At 35.5% G+C, this 20,188-nt stretch overlaps 1 protein-coding gene across 1 annotated transcript in view; it reads right to left on the minus strand.

The window, feature by feature from the left end:
• The window catches only part of LOC106874390 (uncharacterized), a 280,957-nt gene that overhangs the window by 221,039 nt on the left and 39,730 nt on the right, over positions 1-20,188 (minus strand). The window contains exons 20-28 of the mRNA XM_052968226.1: positions 18,015-18,131; positions 14,876-15,016; positions 12,400-12,582; positions 11,642-11,770; positions 10,473-10,652; positions 9,348-9,479; positions 4,156-4,344; positions 3,250-3,381; positions 1,473-1,658 (exon numbers count right to left, since the gene is read on the minus strand). Of these exons, the coding sequence (XP_052824186.1) occupies positions 1,473-1,658; positions 3,250-3,381; positions 4,156-4,344; positions 9,348-9,479; positions 10,473-10,652; positions 11,642-11,770; positions 12,400-12,582; positions 14,876-15,016; positions 18,015-18,131 (1,389 nt within the window). The remainder of the gene's footprint in view (positions 1-1,472; positions 1,659-3,249; positions 3,382-4,155; positions 4,345-9,347; positions 9,480-10,472; positions 10,653-11,641; positions 11,771-12,399; positions 12,583-14,875; positions 15,017-18,014; positions 18,132-20,188) is intronic.

A 20,188-nucleotide genomic window follows, 5' to 3' on the forward strand; every position in this document is an offset into this window, starting at 1 on the left:
GACACTAAACTCCGCTTGCAAAGACCTGTTGAGGCAAGTGAAATCGAAATCGTGATGGCACCTGTGCCCAGCGTCGCCTTCCTGGCACATGTAAAAACATTCAAGTGAGATCATTGCCAGTGCCACTGGACTGGCTCCTGTGCATTAGGAAGGGCATCCAACTGTAGAAACTCTGCCAAATCAGATTGGAGCCTGGTGTAGACATCTGGTTCACCAGTCCTCAGTCAAATCGTCCAACCCATGCTAGCATGGAAAGTGAACGTTAAACGATGATGATGATGAGGATGTGAATAAAGAAAGCTAGCTCATCATATGGTCGAAATATACATACATATATATATGATGGACTCTCCCATCAAAGACGACTTATGAGCATTCAGCTTTTGCTAAATCACTTGCACAAATGATTTGTTTACAGTAATCAAATGTTTGTGCCACACATTAGCTCACTCTCCATCAAATCGAAATTATCTCAACAGGTGCACTGTGTACCATGTGTCAAAGTGATCAGAGAGATGAAGCATTTTGCTCAAGGACACAATGCACCACCCAGGCTAGGAATTGAAACCATGACCTCTAGATCGTGAGTGCAACATTCTAACCACTAGGTTAAATAAGACTTTATATGACTTTAAAATAAGGATGGTTCATTGTACATCCATGAAGCTTGTTTATTACAGTCATAGGAGTGGCTGTGTGGTAAGTAGCTTGCTTATGAACTATATGGTTCCGTGTTCAGTCCCACCGTGTGGCACCTTGGGCAAGTGTCTTCTACTATAGCCTCAGGCCAACCAAAGCCTTGTGAGTGGATTTAGTAGACGGAAACTGAAAGAAGCCCGTCATATATATGTAAATATATATATATATGTATGTATATATGTGTGTGTGTGTGTGTGTGTGTGTGTGTGTGTGTGTGTGTGTGTGTGTGTGTGTGTGTTTATGTGTCTGTGTTCTCCACACACACACACACACAATATTGCTTGACAACCGATGCTGGTGTGTTTACGTCCCTGTATTAAAGTGCTGCTTAAATTAGCAGAAAGTGCTGAGTGACAAGTCCTAATCTAATGACACAAAATATATACAGACACAGACATATGATGGACTTCTGCATAGTTTCCAGCCACCCAATTCACTTAGAAGACATTCATTGGCCTGTGGGGATACAGTCTCATTGTACACCATCTTGTCTAGACAAGTGTCTTCTATTATAGCACCAAGCTAACCAAAGACTCATCAGTGGGTTTGGTAGATGGAAACTGAAAGAAGCCTGTCATGTGTGTGTGTGTGTGTGTGTGTGTGTGTGTGTGTGTGTGTGTGTGTGTGTGTTTGTATATGTGTGTATGTGTTTGAGTGCATACAGATGTGTGTAAACAAGCATCATCATGAGACAAGCATGAAAAAAATGGACATTAAATGATGATGACAATGACAAAAACGAGGTGGAGGAGTAGGAGGAGGATGTTACTTACATGTAAATCGCTATCAGTAGCTACCACTTTCATAAGACTTCTGCCTACTTCTTCATCTTCACCAATGTTTATTTGAGTAGATGTCGAAATCCATACTGGAGAATTCAAATTACGATTAACATTCACTGTGATGACAGCTGTTGCAGAACGAGCTGGACTGCCATTGTCCTTAGCTAAAACACGTATCTGAAATTACAAAGGAAAACAATTCAACAAGATTAAATTTATATCTTTTATCTTTTACTTGTTTCAGTCACTATATTGCAACCATGTTGGGTCACCACCTTGAAGGGTTTACTTGAACAAATTGACCCTAGTGCTGATTTTTTAAAGTATGGTACTTATTTTATTGGTCTCTCTTGCCAAACCACTATGTTACAGGGACATAAACTGACCAACGCCAGTTGTCAAGCAGTGTGGGGGACAAGCAGAAACACAAAGATACACACACACACACACACATACACACATGCATGCACACACAGACAAAGACACTCACATACACACACACATGCACACACACACATTTAAATACATGACAAGGGAAAAGGAAATTATGTGATAAACTTCATTAGCTTACAGTTGTTTCTGCTAGAACAAACAGTGCACTTTGAGTTAAGTGCTTGTGCATCACCTTATAGCTTCCTCAGAGCTTCTAAAATGAAGTGTAAGTTTATTTGCTTGCATTGAATGCACTGCATCTTATAGCAGAAACAACAGCATGCATGAATAATTTATTTAATTTCATATTACACTTTATATTCAACTAGCACTTTATTCAGAAGCATATTCATATTGAGTTCTATCAGTAAGTTACTAGTATTGCTATACCTAAGTGAGATATGAATATATATATATGTGTGTGTGTGTTCATATAATGATATCTTCACAATGTATTGGTGAGATAAAACAAGTAATCGTTACCAAAATAGCAAAAATTCATCCACAAAGGTCTATAGTAGACCCCTTATGGATCGATCTCCTTGGTTATATATCAAAAATTTAAATAAGAGTTTTGACGCTAATATCCACTTATATTATACCTTATACAGAAATGTTGACATAGGTAATAAACTTTAATATAAATGGATATTAGCGTCAAAACTCTTATTTAGATTTTTGATATATATATATTATTATTATTATTATTATTATTATTATTATTATTATTATTATTATTATTATTATCATTATTATTATTATTATTTCTAAATCTCTCAAAGAGAGACATTCAGTAACAGTTCTTTAAAGTAGAGGCTATTTGCCAACATGATGCAGCTGTCCCAAAAGAGATGATGTTACTGTTGTTTTAACCCCCCAAAACATCATTTCTAGCTGGCTAAACGACACACTATCTGTGTCTTTATATTTTCAAACAGGGAGCTCAGCATTCCCATCAAGCACAAAACAATGCTGAGCTCCCTGCTCGAAAATATAAGGATACAGGTAGTGTGTTGTATAGCCAACATAATGTGGTTTAATGGCAAGTAAAAGATAAAATAAATAAACAAAATAAATAAATATGCACATACACATGCATGCGCATGTGCACGTGCACACACACACACATATACACATACACTCACACACATACATAAATATCTTTACGTCATTCACTGTGTTTTGTCATGGAGAAAATTTCTCGCTGTAGACATATTGTGTAAATACACCCAAGCCACCCTGTAATCTTTACTTCAGTCTTTATATCTACATGAGTCTCATACACTGATCTGTTATAGCAGAATTTTGATGAAAGAAACAAAAATAGGAAATTTACCTTGAATGGAGTTATTGAAGTTGTAGATAAAAGTCTTGATGTTTGTATCAGGCCTGTATTACTATTAATTTGGAAATGATTTTTAGCTTCATCATCTCCAATTATGGAGTAAGTAATGTCATTAAATTGAGGCTGAAATTCAAAGAGTAAATTGTGAAATTAAGATTTTTTGATTTTTTTAAAAAAAGATATATTTTACAGCATTTAAACAACCAAGTAAGAATATCACAGTAGATTACAAACTCTGTCTTCAAAAAAATTTTTAGCATTTTAAACAGGCAAATTTTAGTTATATTGCCTTCAAATTTTGACACAAGGTCAACGATTTTGGGTGAGGGGTTAAGTCAATTACATCAACCCCATTTCTCAACTGGTACTAATTTTATTGACCCCCAAGAGGAGGAAAGGTAAAGTTGACCTTGGTGGAATTTGAACTCAGAATGTAGAGGTGAATGAAATACTGTTAAGCATTTTGCCTAATGTGCTAAAGATTCTGCCTTGCTGGCATATAAGATGTGCTTTTTTCTCTGAAGTACAGAGAATCAAATCAAGTATTGTGAGGTATACTCTACTGATTTTTACCAGTTCACTGCCTTGACAACTATGCAAGTATAACACAAGAAATCAACAGCCTTTCTAATAAAATACACATTTCTTAATAACTATGATCCTGGTCTTCCAACTGGAATGGTATTCATTCCAAACTTCAGGCAAAAAATAATTTCTTTTAATCAATTCAGCCAGCATATATGGAAATGAATATCACATTTATTTCATAAATATCATGAAGAAGAATTCTAAAACAAACTTTAATTCTTGCAAAGTCATACAGTTCATTACAAAGTTATCTAATTTATATTAAAACAGATACATAAAGAAAAAGACATTTAAGTAAAAATTACTTACATCAGAATCATTTGCATAAACTTGAATAACATTTTTGTAAATAGGACTATTTTCTAAGATGTCTGCAGTGAAATCTTTTATAAAAAAGACTGGTGGTTGGTTATTCCTTATAATGACTATATTTACTTTTGCTGTTTTGTCAGCTGTTTTGGGAACAGGAAGCCCTTTATCTGTCACTTTCACATCAAACTAAAAGAAAACAGAGTAAACAATTGATTTAATATTGAGTTAATATTTAATGTTTGGTATTAAAAATTTAATAAGCAATTTTTTACTTTATTTCATTTAAATATTTTTCATTTTTAGACACACACACACACACACACACACACACACACACACACACACACACATACATACATTCTTACACACACACACACACACACACACACACACAAGTGTATTTCAGACTAGTAAAATACACTGGCCCATCAAATCAATTACACAATTACACCAATCAGCTTGTGTCCCAAAATTGTTCATTAGAATATCATTATGTGTCTTCTCATACAATGTAAGTCCACCATAAAATGAATGCTGCAGAGTATAAAGGCTTAAGGCAGAAGATAGTATGAGTGAGGAGCCTAATGCAGGTCATGTATGTGTGTGTATATATTAAATAAAATGAGACAACAAAACCAAGGCAGTGTGAAATTTCTAAGACATTTTAGAAAGAGAAAGGTAGTCTTACAGCTGTTTCAGGGATATAAAAGATGTTCCATCATCAGAGATGATATAAGAGAGTTAAATAGAAGGAAATAGTAGAGTGCAATATAAGAAGTTATTTTGGAAAGGGAGAGACATAGGAAGTATAAATGAAAATATGAGAATAAAAATAAATATATATGTTGGATGTTAAAATTGCTATTCCATTATCCAGGGAATGTGTTGTGTAGAATGAGTAAAAAGGCTTCTTGTCCATGGTATGTAAGTTCCGATAGAAGTTCATATTTTGTTATTACAAATGGATAGTGTGCAGGTATTAATGCCATGTGGTGTTCATTCAAAGGGACACCTGAACATATATAAATATATATATATTACCATCACAATGTCTGTCTTCCATGCTAGTAAGGGTTATATGATTCAACAGAACCTTATGAACTAGAGGGCTGCAATGAACTCACGTCCACCTTAGCATCATTTCATTGGATGGATGCCCTTCTGAATGTCAGCCATTGAATAGAGTATATAGGATACTATTCTTTTCTTCTTTTTTTTTGTAGTACCTGTACTAAGGTCACCAAGTAACTTACAAGATAAGACCCCCTCAAATGAGCTGAACGATAGAATTGATGGCGCTGGCTTTATTCCAGGTATTGAGAGATTAAAGTATAGTAGAGGAATAGTAGAGGAGCATGTGCCTTGCTATAGAGGAAATACAGGGGTACTTCAGCTGGAAAGAAAGAAAAGTTAGTGGTGATGAGGAATCAAGTTAGAAGGAGGTGCATATAGGAGAGAATAAGAACAGAGGACTGGAAAGGGTGAGCAAATAGATAAGTGTATGAGAGTGTGAAATGATGATCGACATCTGGTTAGTGATAGGGATAGAGATGAATGCAGTGGGTAAGGAAATCATCCCAGCAGTAGTTAGCAAGAATGCCGGGTGCATTTCAACTTTGTTGTGCCTTATCAGTGGCATATACTCTCAGCCAACTACATGCTTAGACAAGATTTGTTGCCTCTGACATATAGGAAACAATTAATAAACATTCACTGATAACATAATTAGTTGCCTGGCTGAATAAAAATCTGTTATATGCAACAGAAGCAACTTTAAATTAAAATTAATCCTCTCTGGATTAAACATTCAGTTTCACAAACTTTGACTTTCTCCTCATTGAATTAATTTACATCAACCATGTTAATTCTCATTCAAATAAGCCAAAGAGATGCATCTCTTTATTTTTAATTTTTTGTTTGTCATTCCACTTTTTCCAGAGTAGTCAGATGGAGACCTGGAAGCACTTGTATAAGCCCCATTCTGGCTACTCCTGTGGTGAGTCTAATGCAAACTTATAACAGCCTTTAGATCCATCAGTGACGTAGAGAGGGAGGACACACTGTATGGGCAACAACCTGTTCTCCATACCAAACTATCCAAGCTTGGATCTGACTGAACACCCTATACTGACCTGACAGCACCAAGACAGCCCACAATTGCAACTTGTGAGGCAGGGACTGTCATTCATGCATCAGACTGTCTACCCAAAGGCGGAAAGCTGGCAGAAACGTTGGCACACCTAGCAAAATGCTAAGCAGTATTTCGTCTGTCTTTACGTTATGATTTCAAATTCCGCCGAGGTCGGCTTTGCCTTTCATCCTTTCTGGGTCAATAAATTAAGTACCAGTTATGCACTGGGATCGATGTAAGCGACTTAATTCGTTTCTTTGTCCTTGTTTGTCCCCTCTGTGTGTAGCCCCTTGTGGGAAGTAAAGAAATAAGACTGTCTACCCACAGGTGACCCTGATTGAGTAGTACCGACATACAGGACATTTGTACACAGTCCTTAATGACAGATCGAGGTTCAGAGAATTAACTACAGATGTTATGAATTAACTACAGATATAAGCATCCAATAATAGAGTTTAACCTTTCTCAACTATTTTGTATGCCAGCAGTAGTGTTAAGTCTCACCATTATATGCAGCTGGATTAACCAAACTAACAAGACATACTTGTCTGGATCATCAAGTTTTTGATCTGTTGGTGGTAAGTTTATAATTCTTTTTAAATATTTATGAAAAAGTGAGCATTGTGAAGTAATACAGGTAGCCAATAATTCAGCTAAACTGAGGCGAAATTCTTAGAAAATTGAAATTCACGTCTTTGTTGGAGAATGGAAACAACTAGTGTCAATTGTAAATGACTCTCAGTGGAAAGGGGTGATATTATTAAGATTATTTAATCAACAGGCGCAGGTATAGCTATGTGGTAAGAAGCTTGCTTCCCAACCACATGGTTCTAGGTTCAGTCCCACTGCGTGGCATCTTGGACAATATATATCTGTGTGTGTGTGTGTGTGTGTGCCTTTGTGTCTGTGTGTCTGTGTTTATCCCCACCAGCACCACTTGACAACTGGCATTGGTATGTTTACATCCACATAACTTAGAGACTGATAGAATACGTACTAGGCTTAAGAATAAAGCCCTGGGGTCGATTTGTTTAACTAAAACCCTTCAAGGGATGCTGCAGTATGGCTGCAGTCAAATGACTGAAATGAGTAAAAGAACATTATTGGAATGAAAGATTAGATCCTAGCAGTTAGATATTAAACTCTTATCACCTTTTAATGTCCATCTTTCATGCTAGCATGGGTTGGACATCTTGACAGGACCTGTTAGGTTTAAGAAATGCATTGCGCTCCAATGACTGCTTTGACATGGTTTTTACAGTTGGATGTCCTTTTTTAATACCAACTACTTACACATGATACTTTTCATGACACTAGCATGAGTAAGCTTGTAAGACAAAGATCCTCTTGGATTAGTGGGAGGGAGTTTTTTCTGCTAGGAGCTGGGAAGTTAATGTATGAAAAACAGATTTCTTGGTGTAAAAGAGCTACATGGCTACTCATGTTATAGAAGAGAGGCTGAGAGCAACTAGGATGGAACTGAAAAGAGATAAAATAGCTGTGATGTGTTAGGGTGGATCCTCAGAGTATGAGGAAAGTAGAAGTGATTGAGGATAGAAGAACAGGGAGTGTGAGTGACTGAAGTTGCAAAAAAAATGAGTGACAGAGGTTAGAGATGAGGTTGTAGGGCTAAGTTAGGGATCAAATATAATGATTGAAGAACAAGTGCTGAGCGATTATAAAATACATTAGAGCAGTGATTCCCAATGTGGGGCATATACCCCATTGGTGAGGCCTGGGAAAATTGTGGAAGGGTGTGGTGCCATAGTAACCAGACACAACAAGGTTCTCATTAAAGTGGTCCACTGCTTTTTTCTTTGTCAATAATATACTTTTTTTTATATTCAGTACTTAATAAAAAAGTTACCAGTAGATTTCTTTGTATTAAATAATTGTGATGAAATATTAAAGATAAAGCTGTTTGTTTTTTTTCCAGCCACTGGTGCCACATTCATTTTTATGGAAAGTTATTGAGAGTCCTGGAGGAAAATAGACTGAGAAACATGGCACTAGAAGGAAGATAAGGAAAGATGATAATTGAAGAGAGAGGTTAGGTTGAGAGGTGGATGTAGTGAATAGTGGATAAAGGTGAAGCAGTTGTAGTGGAAAATACGTGATGAATGACAATACACAAAGGGTTGAAGAGCAGCAGAACAGCAGAAAGGGGAAAGATGAGAGAGGTAATAGGTGAGTGAGTAGACTGCAAGTGTGAGGGGGTGCAGAATTAACTACAGATGTTATGGGCTTCTGTAATAATAAGCAAAGAGATAAGCATCCAATAACAGAGTTTAACCATTTCCAACCATTTTGTATACTACCAGTAGTATTAGAACTCACTACTATATATACTTAGAGGGAAGTGAAAGATATATAGTGATGGAAGAGATAATTTGCTGCACCTGAAGAGCGATTACTGTAAAATGCGAATGGAACAGGACAGTATTAAGAATAAAAGATAGATATCAAACAAAATGATTCCAAGGAGGAGAAAAATAAGTGATAACGGAGAAAAAGATGGAGAAATGTGTATTTCTAGTAACGTATTCAGTCCAGTATTCTGCTGTTTCACACATCATTAACCCTGCACATGTAAGCAAAGCAGGATTATTGTAGTTGCTTGTCTGTCTATGTGTTTGCAAAATTACTGGAAAATGGCTGAACAAATTTTTACCAAATGTGGCAGAATTACTCATTGAGTAAGTGGCTCAAACTCATTAAATTTTGGTTTGATTATCTTTAAAACTAGTGGACAGATGAATCAAATATTTTTTTTCTTTGTTACATATGCATAAACGACAAGCAGGGGAAATAACTTTTGATGTCATTTAGTTGAAATATGAATTCGTCTGAAAATATATTTATTAAATTAAATTTTATTTTATCCTTGTGTCTGTGTGCAGGGTATGCATCGCCCCTCCAATGCCTTTTTTTTTTTTTCATTCTAAATGTTCTTAACTGGAAATAGATGGTCAAGAAAAGAAATAGTCAAGTAGAAGAATTTTGGATATATGAAATTAACAATTTTATTTTGATATCAGGTCAGTTTTTTTAAACTTACCGAAAAGGATTTGATTGTTTGATCAGCTGCTGGAGAGCGAATAAGTATAACCTGCCCCAAATCAGTGACTGAAAAATATTGAGCTGCATTGTTGGTGCTGATTATCTCATATTTCAGCTCATTATGAGGTGGCTTGAGAAAGAAACATAAATAAAACAAAGTTAAAATTTCGACAAAGAAAGCTGAAAAAAATTCTAGCCTGATGTACAATTTAAAAAATCTGAATAGCATAACTTTTCATTGTTTAATTATGGAATTCTAAGAGTTCACACAGCATATATCAGAGTGAGACTGAATTGATGTTAGTGTTATTAGATTTCTATGAAGAAATGCTAAACTGTGTGTTTTGAAAAGGTTAGAGATGAAAGACTATGTTACTACAAATATTTATTGAGAGTTTTCTTGTATGTTTCTAGCATAGGTATTTGTATTTTTGTAATAATATTGGAGAGAAATGCATGCATATAACTCCATAATGCCATAAACTCCTCAAAGAATGAATAAGGATGATGCATTTTTCTATAGGTATATCTATCCATCAGGTGATATACATGTATAAACAATATGAGTAAATTATATAAAAATATGGCAATACATATGCATATCAATCCGTATACATATGTATATAATCATATATGTACATGTATATACTTATGTGCACCAATACTGATAGGGAAACATATACATATCTGTACATCCCAAAGCTTATGCATCACTTGTATCCTCAAATGCTTATGTGCGCTTTTAGAAAGTGATGATTATAAATGCATAGTGATTACAAAAAATTAATTTTATACAATCCTTTTGCACAACTCAAGGAAGCTAATTTTATATAACCTTCATGCAAGTGTCATTTGGATGATTTGAAAAATAATGGATGATTTGAAAAATATTGACATGAAAAAATTATAATTGCAATTGTTGCTATTTTTATTGATGGACTTTCTTTACTCAGCTTCTAGAATATGGATCCATGTATAATTCAAATACTAGAAAATTCTTGCTGTTCAAAATATCATTATAAACCAAAACTAAATTATATTAATTTTCTAATAAAAAAAAAATTGGAAATATAATTAGTTGTTCTATGCAAAACAATAAATGAAATTAAAGAAAAAGTATTACTGCTCGGTCTGAATCTGAAGCTGATATTGTTATAATTGGAGTATTCAATGGAAAGGTCTCTTGAATTTGCTTGCTGTAAGTAGTTTCACGCAAAATTGGTTTATTTAGATTCCTCTCAACATTCACCGTAATAACACATGTAGTCTGTTTTCCTCCACCGTCTTTGGCATATATGGAAAGCTGTCAAAAAATAATGTTATAAAAAGTTTGTAATTATAATGAGAAGATACTGATTGTTACATTTTTTTTTTTATTTATTCGGTTGAAGAAAGCAGGATGGCACTTATGCTCTTCAGATGCTTTTGTGGAATGGTGAGGTAACTGTGACTGATGTTCAGTTTGATCTGCTTCAGAGCAAGGGTGGAAGTTGCAGAGAGATTGAGTAAAGTGTTCAGCATAGTGTCTAGTAATAGAGACACTGTACAGATTATTAAAGACAGATAAACAGCAGCACTATGGGATTCTGAATTAAGGGAGTGCATAGATGGCATGTTCAGAGAAGCTAAAACTAGAAAGAAAACACATCATATCAGTTAAAGGCCATATAAATAGATGAAAGGCCATAAGTGAATAGATAAAAGTCACTTTGCCAAATCAACCAGATTACATCGTTTGAGATGTAATTTGTTTGTGTACATATATAAATAAAATATAGTCACTTCCTGATTAGATAATGTTTATTTGGAGCGATTGTCTGCTTAGTGGCAAAGTTATACATTGTGCATTCATTTTCTATGATTTCTATGGCTAGGTGTCCTTCATAATGCCAACACTTTAAAGTGTGTCCTTAGAGCATTTTTTTCATGCTACCAGCACTAGTAATTTGCAAGACGGTAACTTGCAAGTATCTTGCAAGACAGAGAGAGAGAACAGCAAATAGTGATGGGAAGTTCTTGAGGGAAGAGGAGGCATCTTAATATCAAAAGACAAGTATAGATGTCTTGTTGCAAAAGGGATGCATAGCTACCACTCATTACATAGGGTTGGCTGAGAATAGTTCTAAATGAGAATTTAAGTGTTAGTTTAGATAAAGTGGCTCATAGTAATGAACTGAAACAAGACAGGATATGAAATCTCAAACATACAACTGTTAATTTACAATACCACCAGACTGAATTTTATTCAAAAAACTGAGCATGAATATTCATGTAATACAAAACCTTCCTCACCTTATAGCTTAATGAAGAGTCCTGGGTCAGTGACTTCAAAATTTTTATGTTACCAGTCTTGGACTCAACTTCAAAGAAATTCAGGGAAAGTAAATCTCCAGCCAGTTGGTATTCAATTGTACCAAATTTCTAAGAAGAAAATTGAAATCATCATTATCATCATCATCATCATCATCATCAACAACAACAACACTAGATAATATTATCCTCATCAACAATAACAATATGTCTCTAGGGGTTTCTGTGACTTACAAGAACAGTATTGAATTCTCCCTCAAATCATGCTCTAACATTTTTAAAATGGCAGGAAGTAGGAGACATTGTGTAGTTTAGTCTTAGATACAGTATGTCTGAATTAAGATTGAATAGTTACAGATAGAAATGTCATCCACAATGATATATTCTACCCATGATAGTATTGTATAGTAATGATAGAGAGATATCAAAAATTAGGTACAAGGATGCTCTAAAGGATTCCATTAGTGTCCTTCCCATTGACCATCATCAGTGGTTGTGTGTGTATGTGTGTGTGTGTGAGTGTGTGTGTGTGAGTGTGTGTGTGAGTGTGTGTGTGTGAGAGTGTGTGTGTGAGTGTGTGTGTGTGAGTGTGTGTGTGTGAGTGTGTGTGTGTGAGTGTGTGCATAAGTGTTATGTGTTTGAAATCTGAAATTTAGTGTGATGTGAATCCATTTGAAATTTAGTGTAATATGAATCTATTTGCAATCACTCCCTAATCAGTGAAACATTTCAATACTTACATTATTATCTGCATCAGTAGCCTTCACTACAGCAATCACTTCATTTACAGACTTGTTCTCCTGAATGGTCACTGGTGCAATATTTTGGCAAACAGGAGAGGCATTGTTGCGTATGACATTGACAGTGAGAATTTTTGATTGAGACAATGGTGCAATACCTCGATCAGTGCCAGTGAGAGTAATCTAAAAAATAAGCAAATACCCATTGTTATAGAAAAATCTACAAACTTGACAAACAATAAGAGAGTATAAATAGCAGGGAGTCAAACCCATACCTACATGCGTGCACAGACTCACATAATCTAAGTCCCATTACCATGTAATATCCTACAATTTACAAATACTTCATACAGATTATCATCTGAGTAACACTCCCAAGATTTCTCCAACTATTTTACTTCCCTGGTAACTGGTTACTTTAGCTACAACTAGTTACATTAGCTGTATGTGGTCAGTGGTTGAACATATAAACACCTACATCATTACATTATCTTATGACTATCAAATGCATTTTACTAAGATAGAAACCATTTTACTAGGACACTTAAAATGAAACAAAAAATGGATTATATAGAAATATTATTTCGTATGCTCTCTCACTCATAAGAAAAAGACCTCTCATAATAATTCTTTCTACTATAGGCACAAGGCCTGAAATTTTGCAGGGTATACTAGTTGATTATTTTGATCAAGTCTTTCACTGGTACTTAATTTATCAACCTCGAGAAAATGAAAGGCAAAGTCAATCTCAATGGAATTTGAACTCAGAATGTAAAGACAGATGAAATACCATTAAGCATTTTGCCTGGCATGCTAACGATTCTACCAGCTCACTGTCTTAAGACCTCTCATAATAACCCTGTCTACTATAAGCGCATGGCCTGAAATTCTGGAGGAGGAAGATAGTTGATGACATCAATCCCAGTACTCTAACTGGTACTTATTTTATCAACCCTGAAAGGATGAAAGGTAAAGTCAACCTCAGCAGAATTTGAACTCTGAACATAGTGGCAGACGAAATACTGCTCAGCATTTTGCCCAGCATGCTAACGATTCTGCCAGCTCACCACCTTAATAATTATAATAATAATAACAGTCACCAGTCCAATTTCCCCCAAAACCATTTTTCCTTTCCTTTTTGTCTTTTAGCTGGAATATACTCATGTACAAATGTGGTCAGTACTCAAGTATATGTGACAATTTGTTATTAAACACAAATGTTTAGAATAACATTCTGTATATCTTATTTATTCTTTTTTCTTTCATTTGTTTCAGTCATTTGACTGTGGCCATGCTGGTGCACCACCTTGAAGAATTTTAGTTGAACAAATCAACTACAGGACTTATTTTCTATGCCTCGTACTTACTCTATTAATCTGTTTTGCCAAACCACTAAGTTACAGAGACATAAACACACCATCACCAATTGTCAAGCAGTGATGGGGGGACAAATACAAACACACACACACACACATATATATATGACAGGCCTCTTTCAGTTTCCATGTACCAAATCAACTCACAAGGCTTTAACTGCTCAAGGCTACAGTAGAAGACACTTGCCCAAGGTGCCATGCAGTGGAACTGAACCCAGAACCATGTGGTTGGGAAGCAAGCTTCTTACCACACAGCCATGCCTGAACCTTTAGTGCGGATAAATTGTAGAAAGCCACAACACTGTGGTGTTCATCTTGAGAAAGCATCTCTTGGGCTAAAAACACAGAAGTTTATCTGTAACAGACAGAAAGTGTCCAGCAGTGGCAGTGAAATTGCTAAATCTGGATTCCTCCATCTTTGTACATCATCCATAGCAAGTATCCACTTTCAACTAACAAATGCTTAGACAAATTTTGTCTTTACTGATATAGAAAAATAGTCGTTAACAAATCACTGGTGTCACAAATAGCCAGCAGGATGGGTAAAACTTCATTATTAGCAAAGAAAGACCCTCATATTTCATTGAGTAAATGGGAGAGGACTGGTTAATTGAACCTTCAGCTACACTTGTGGCCATCTTCAGAGTAAAGAAGTAAATAAGAATTAATATAACTGCGAGTCATCTTAATCAGTAATATGAATCTCACTAATAATAAATTATTAGTAATAATAAATTATTACAACTCACTAATAATTTTGGTTGAAAGGGATACATAACTTGATCTCACTTCTATGAGTCATCAGTAGTCATGGGATGGCATGCATGCCTACATACATACAGACATACACACACTTATACATATGTACATTATGTCAATGTCTTATCTATTAGAGGGATTTCTTATTTAAGGAGAGATTTTTGTGTAATAATTACAAAGGGTCATCTATTGATCTTCCTCATTTAATGGACATTTTATAAAGCATTATTCTTTGGTTACTTGTTGAAGTAGTTCTTCAATAATTTGGATTTACAGAAGTCCTCAGGCTATTTTGTTAACTTTATCAAATCTCTATAAACGTCTGATAATTGTTTACTTACTTTATAGGAAGTGTTTGAATCACTTGTGAGTGGCTTACTAATACCAACATTTCCAGTTATTGGGTTCAGGTAAAACAATTCCGTTCCTCCACTTGGAGTAATGGAAGAAATCCGAAAAACTACATCACTGTTTAATGTATTCTGCAAAAAGGAAAAAACAACAATAAACCATACAAAAATTGAAAAAAAACTAGAAGATAATAAAAAATAGATTGCAAACAAGTAAAAAAGGAAACAGAGTACCACCACAAGGTCTAGTTCCTGTTGCAGTTTGGTGGCTTGTGTGCCTCAATGACCCTGAGAGCTATGCCAGCAGAGCACAATTTCCTGGTAGGGCTCCCATGTTGGACAGGTTCAAAGGATAGAGGCTGGATTAATATGGACCACCTCTTCCCAGAGGTAAAAATGGGTTTGTATAGGACTAACCCCCTATCTAGAAAAAAGCAAAGTTACAGAAATATCAATGGCAATCCAAATTCAATAACACCTGGGAGAGGAAGGCTTTCACTCTGGAAGAGTGCTCTCTATACTGAGTGAGTGGCCCTGCTCATAGTCAAGAACAGTGGAGAAAGGACTCCAATGACTTATGCTCCATAGAGAGCAACAGCTTTAAGTAGGAATACAGTGAGTTTATGTATATGTTTGCACTTGTATATGTGTGTGTATGCATGGATATTTATGTGCTTCTGCATGTACATGTATGTGTGTGTGTGTGTGTGTGTCTACGTGTGTGTGTGTGTGTCTACGTGTGTGTGTGTGTGTGTGTTGTGTGTGTGGGGGTGAGTGTAAATATACCTGAATGTTTTGGATAAGTGAGCAAACAGAATAACAAATTTATACAGAATTTGAATATTTCACTTTAACATCTTAAATAAATAAATAGATAAAGAAGAAGAAAATTATGAAAGAAAGAAACACTTGATAAAAATTTTAATTAGTTTTTCTTCCTGCATTCTTCATTGTTGAAAAGCCAGTTATTCCACATCACACTATAAAACATATGAATTTATTTATTCTCTTTAAAAGTACATACTTAGCATTGCTCTAAATGCAAATATTGTCAACGAAAAATGACATTAGACATTATAACAGCAATAAGAAAAAGAAAATACAAACAAGACACCGACATCCTTAAAACTAAGCATACTAAAAGGAAAATTGTCTTTGCTGGGATATCAGCTCTGCTTTAAAAAGACAGAGAACTCACAATTGATTCTGAAGTCAAGTGCACTATTTCATTTACCTAATTCTACCAACCCTAAAAATGGCCCATTACATTTTTATGTAAGCGATCCAGGAACTGGCCCTAGGATTACTGGCACCTGGGACAAGGTAGATTTCAACACCTTTACGTCTATCTTTCTTGATCTTTTCACAAGGAAGAAAAGATGTAATTATAGGAATTAAAGTTTTTTACTGCAATTTACAAGCTTCCTCATAAAAGAACCAGTTGAAAACCAGCTTCAAAGTTTCAGATCCTTTCATTCGTGTAATAAGAAGAGAGAAATCATACCTACACTAGTTGTAATGATCTTCATACGTTTTCTCAACAACCACAGAGAGTAAAAATCAATAAGTGGGAGGAAGGACAAAGAATAGCATTGATCCTCCATAGATGCAGTGAATGGCAATGAATTTTTACATCGTATTTTTACTTCAGGCTAGGCTGGGTGGAGGAGTTTGTCTCCCCCTCGCAAAGATAAGGACACAGGAAGCGGTCCAGCTTCCTAGGGCTAAATAGCAGTAGTATGTTCCCTTATTGGGAATGTCACGTTAAGTTGGCAGTATACAACTACTTTATCGCTTCACTACTGCTTAAGTCTCTCTGAGAGATTTAGAAATTTATTATTTCTAATTTTTACTTCATTTTATTATTAATTTTACAGAATTGTTTGAATGATGGACAAAATACTTTACAGCATTTAGTTATAGCATATTACATTCTGAATTCAAGTCCAGCTGAAGTCAACTTATCCAATAACTCTTCTAGAGTCAATAGACTAAGTACCAGTCAAGAAGTGGAGGTTGATGTAATCAACTGAGCCCTCCCACCTAAATTTCTGGTCTTATGCCTTTGTAACAAGTCATTATTTTTACATTTGCACAAATGCATAATGTAACATCCTGTAGCCCACCATGGCCTAAATTGTTCAAGTTGTCAAAACCTACCAAACCTGAAGCCACTTCACCTTATGATTTGATGTGCTTAGCAGATTAAAAAATTTAACTTTCTAATTTGAAATAAAGGGAGTAGCAGCTGCTCTGTAATGTAGTGGTAAGTGTTTTATAATGTAGTTAGTGATACGAAATAGCAGGTGCTCTGTAGTGTAACTTGTAATATGGAGTAGAAGGTACTCAGTAAGGTAATTGGTGACATCCTCATTATAATCATCATCATCATTTAATGCCCATTTTCCATGCTGGCATGGGTTGACCAGTTTGACAGTAGATGAACAGCTGGAAAGCCACCCAGGCTCCATACCTATTTCCGCATGGTTTCTATGGCTGGATACCCTTCCTAACACCAACCACTTTATAGAATATACTGGGTGCTTTTATGCAGCAGCAGCATGGGTGCTTTTATGTAGCACCAGCACCTACAACCCTGCAAGATTAGCTGGAGATGGATGCAGGGACATGCCTATATGCAAGGAAAACCACACTTTTATATAGCTTAATGTGTCTTCTCAAGAACAGCAAACTGCCAAGAGTCTCGGTCACCTGTCATCCCCTCTATAAGTCCTAACGTCTGTAGATCCTTTCTCACCACTTTGTCTGCCTTCCTGGGTCTACCCCTTCCACATGTTACCTCTACAATTAAAGATCCACACATCTTGATGCAACTGTCTTCACTCATGCATATTACTTGACTGTACCAGTACAGTTTTCTTTCTTGCATACTGCATCTGATTCCTTGAATGCCCAATTTTTCTCTCAGATCACTTACACCCTAACATATAAGCACAGAATGTAAGTGATTTGAGAGAAAAGCTGGGTATAATTAAACAATCTGGTAACAGATAAATGGTTCAAATTCTGTTCTTTGTTTGCCTGTCTCATATCATACTGGTACTTGTCTAATATTATTTCAAAATTCAAGAGTGATTAAAAAATTGGCTTAGAAATTATGATTACTTACTGGTTTGTCAGCATCTGTTGCAGAAACTGTAGCCAATGTTTTTCCCACTTCATCTGTCTCCAAAACAGTAACAGTTGAAGGACTCAAAGACACCTGAGGTGTGTTATCATTTATATCCTATGGAAAGGGAAAAGTTTAAAAAATTAAATAAAAGAATATTGTTATATATGTATGTATGTATGTATGTATGTATGTATGTATGTGTGTATGTATGTATATGTGTGTGTATGTATGCATGTATGAATGTGGTGTGTGCCAGAGGGTTTGCAAATCCAATGGGGGTCTTGGTAGTGGTGATAGTGGTTGATAAATATTTGTAGTAGTTGCAGAGATGATGATGATGATGACAAAAGTTTACTGGTTCAATTTTCGATTAACTCTGAAAAGTGATGATGAAGATGATGATGATAGCGGCATGATAAGAATAGGTGCAAAGATGGTGGAAGGGGTGTGATGATGATGAATTTTAGGGTTCCTTTTACACATAAACCTGGTTGTTAGAGATGAAAGAGGATGATGAGTGATAAATATTATGGGGAAATGGGTGGCAGAAAGGTGGTTGTGACGGTGGTGGTGATGGTGGCTATGTTGGCAATTATGCAGAGGTTGTCTTCTATTTCACAAGAAGCTTTGCTGGATGTGTATGTTGTGCATGTATGTCTGTCTGTACATGCATGTGTATATATATATCTATCTATCTATGTATGTGTGTGTGTTTGTGTGCTTGCATCTATATATAGATGTGCATGTATATGTGTACAGGGTGCAACAAAAATCCACTCAGATTCACCATTCTTGATGAACATTTTAACCACAACTTCATACCTTACGCCAGTCCAAACCATGATGGTAACTAAAAAATAAAAAAATAGTAAGGCCTTCGTACCATGAAAACACCATTACCACTTTCTGAACTTCGATAATGCCTCACCAATGGCTGTGTAAAATTTGGGAGACTTTTCTGCCTCACACTGTATATAGATGTGTATGAGTGTGTGCGTGCATCTATATAGAGATGAATAAGCATTTGTATATATGCATGCATATAAATGTGTGTGTGTGTGTGTGTGTTACATGTGTCTGCATGCATGTATAGATTAGTGTATATGTATGTATGCAAGAATGTGTACATAGATGTGTGTATGTATATATTCATGCATGCATATAAAAAGTGTGTAGATGTAAATCAATGTGCAAGTTTCTAGATGAGTATATAAATGTGTGTGTCTATATGTGCATATGTAGATGTATGTGTGTGTGTGCATGTGAGTGTGCACTTGGATGCACTGTCATTGATATCACATTACTAAAAGCAAAGGTTTCATTGCAAAATGTTGTTGGGGAAATTAATATTTCTGGTTCCGGTGGGTTGGGTCTCTTGTTAGATAATCTGTAAAGGGTTTGGAATGTCAGCTAACAGGTGTGATAGTGTGCTAGCACTGATAAGTTTTAGGGTTTGTTTTATATTACCAATAAAAGGGATTTGGAATGTTAGTTAACAGGTGTGATAGTGTGCTAGCACTGATAATACTGCTGGTTTCCTTGTTAGATAATCAACACTTGTAAGAAGTTTGAAATGTTGACTAACAGATGTGATGGTGCTGTGTTAGCACTGATAACAGTATTGGCAATAATACTTGTTGTTGTTGTTGTTGTTTAGGTGCCACCCAAATTAGCTCTGATTAAGCCACCCCATGATGAAAGGTGTTCTAGCAGTCACATATCAACCTGATCTCTCAGATATATTGCATCTAAGGCAACATTATTCAATGAGTCAGTGTCTTTTTCTTTTATTTTTATTTTTGTAAGACAGTAAGGAGTAATTTGAGGGTGATTTGACTGCTATTATTTGCAGGTTGAGTGGGCATGTAGAGGCATCTCTTGTTGACTCAGATATGAAGCCTGTGTTCATTTGTGGCAAAATCCTGAACCTCAGAAAACAAATGGTAGTCTATAGCATCTGTTCATAGGACAGCTGGATAAGATCAGTCATAAGGAGAAGTAATAAAGCCAGGGCATGTGTATGTATAAAGACGTATATATAAATGTGTGTTTATGTATGTGAGTTTGTATCTGTATATAGCTATGCTTGTATGTGCATATATGTATATGCATGTGCATAAAAAGGTGTGTATGTGTTTACCGGTATATGTGTACTTATTGACATATATAGA

This window comes from Octopus bimaculoides, chromosome 5 (genome assembly GCF_001194135.2).
Source record: "Octopus bimaculoides isolate UCB-OBI-ISO-001 chromosome 5, ASM119413v2, whole genome shotgun sequence".
NCBI lineage: Eukaryota > Metazoa > Mollusca > Cephalopoda > Octopoda > Octopodidae > Octopus > Octopus bimaculoides.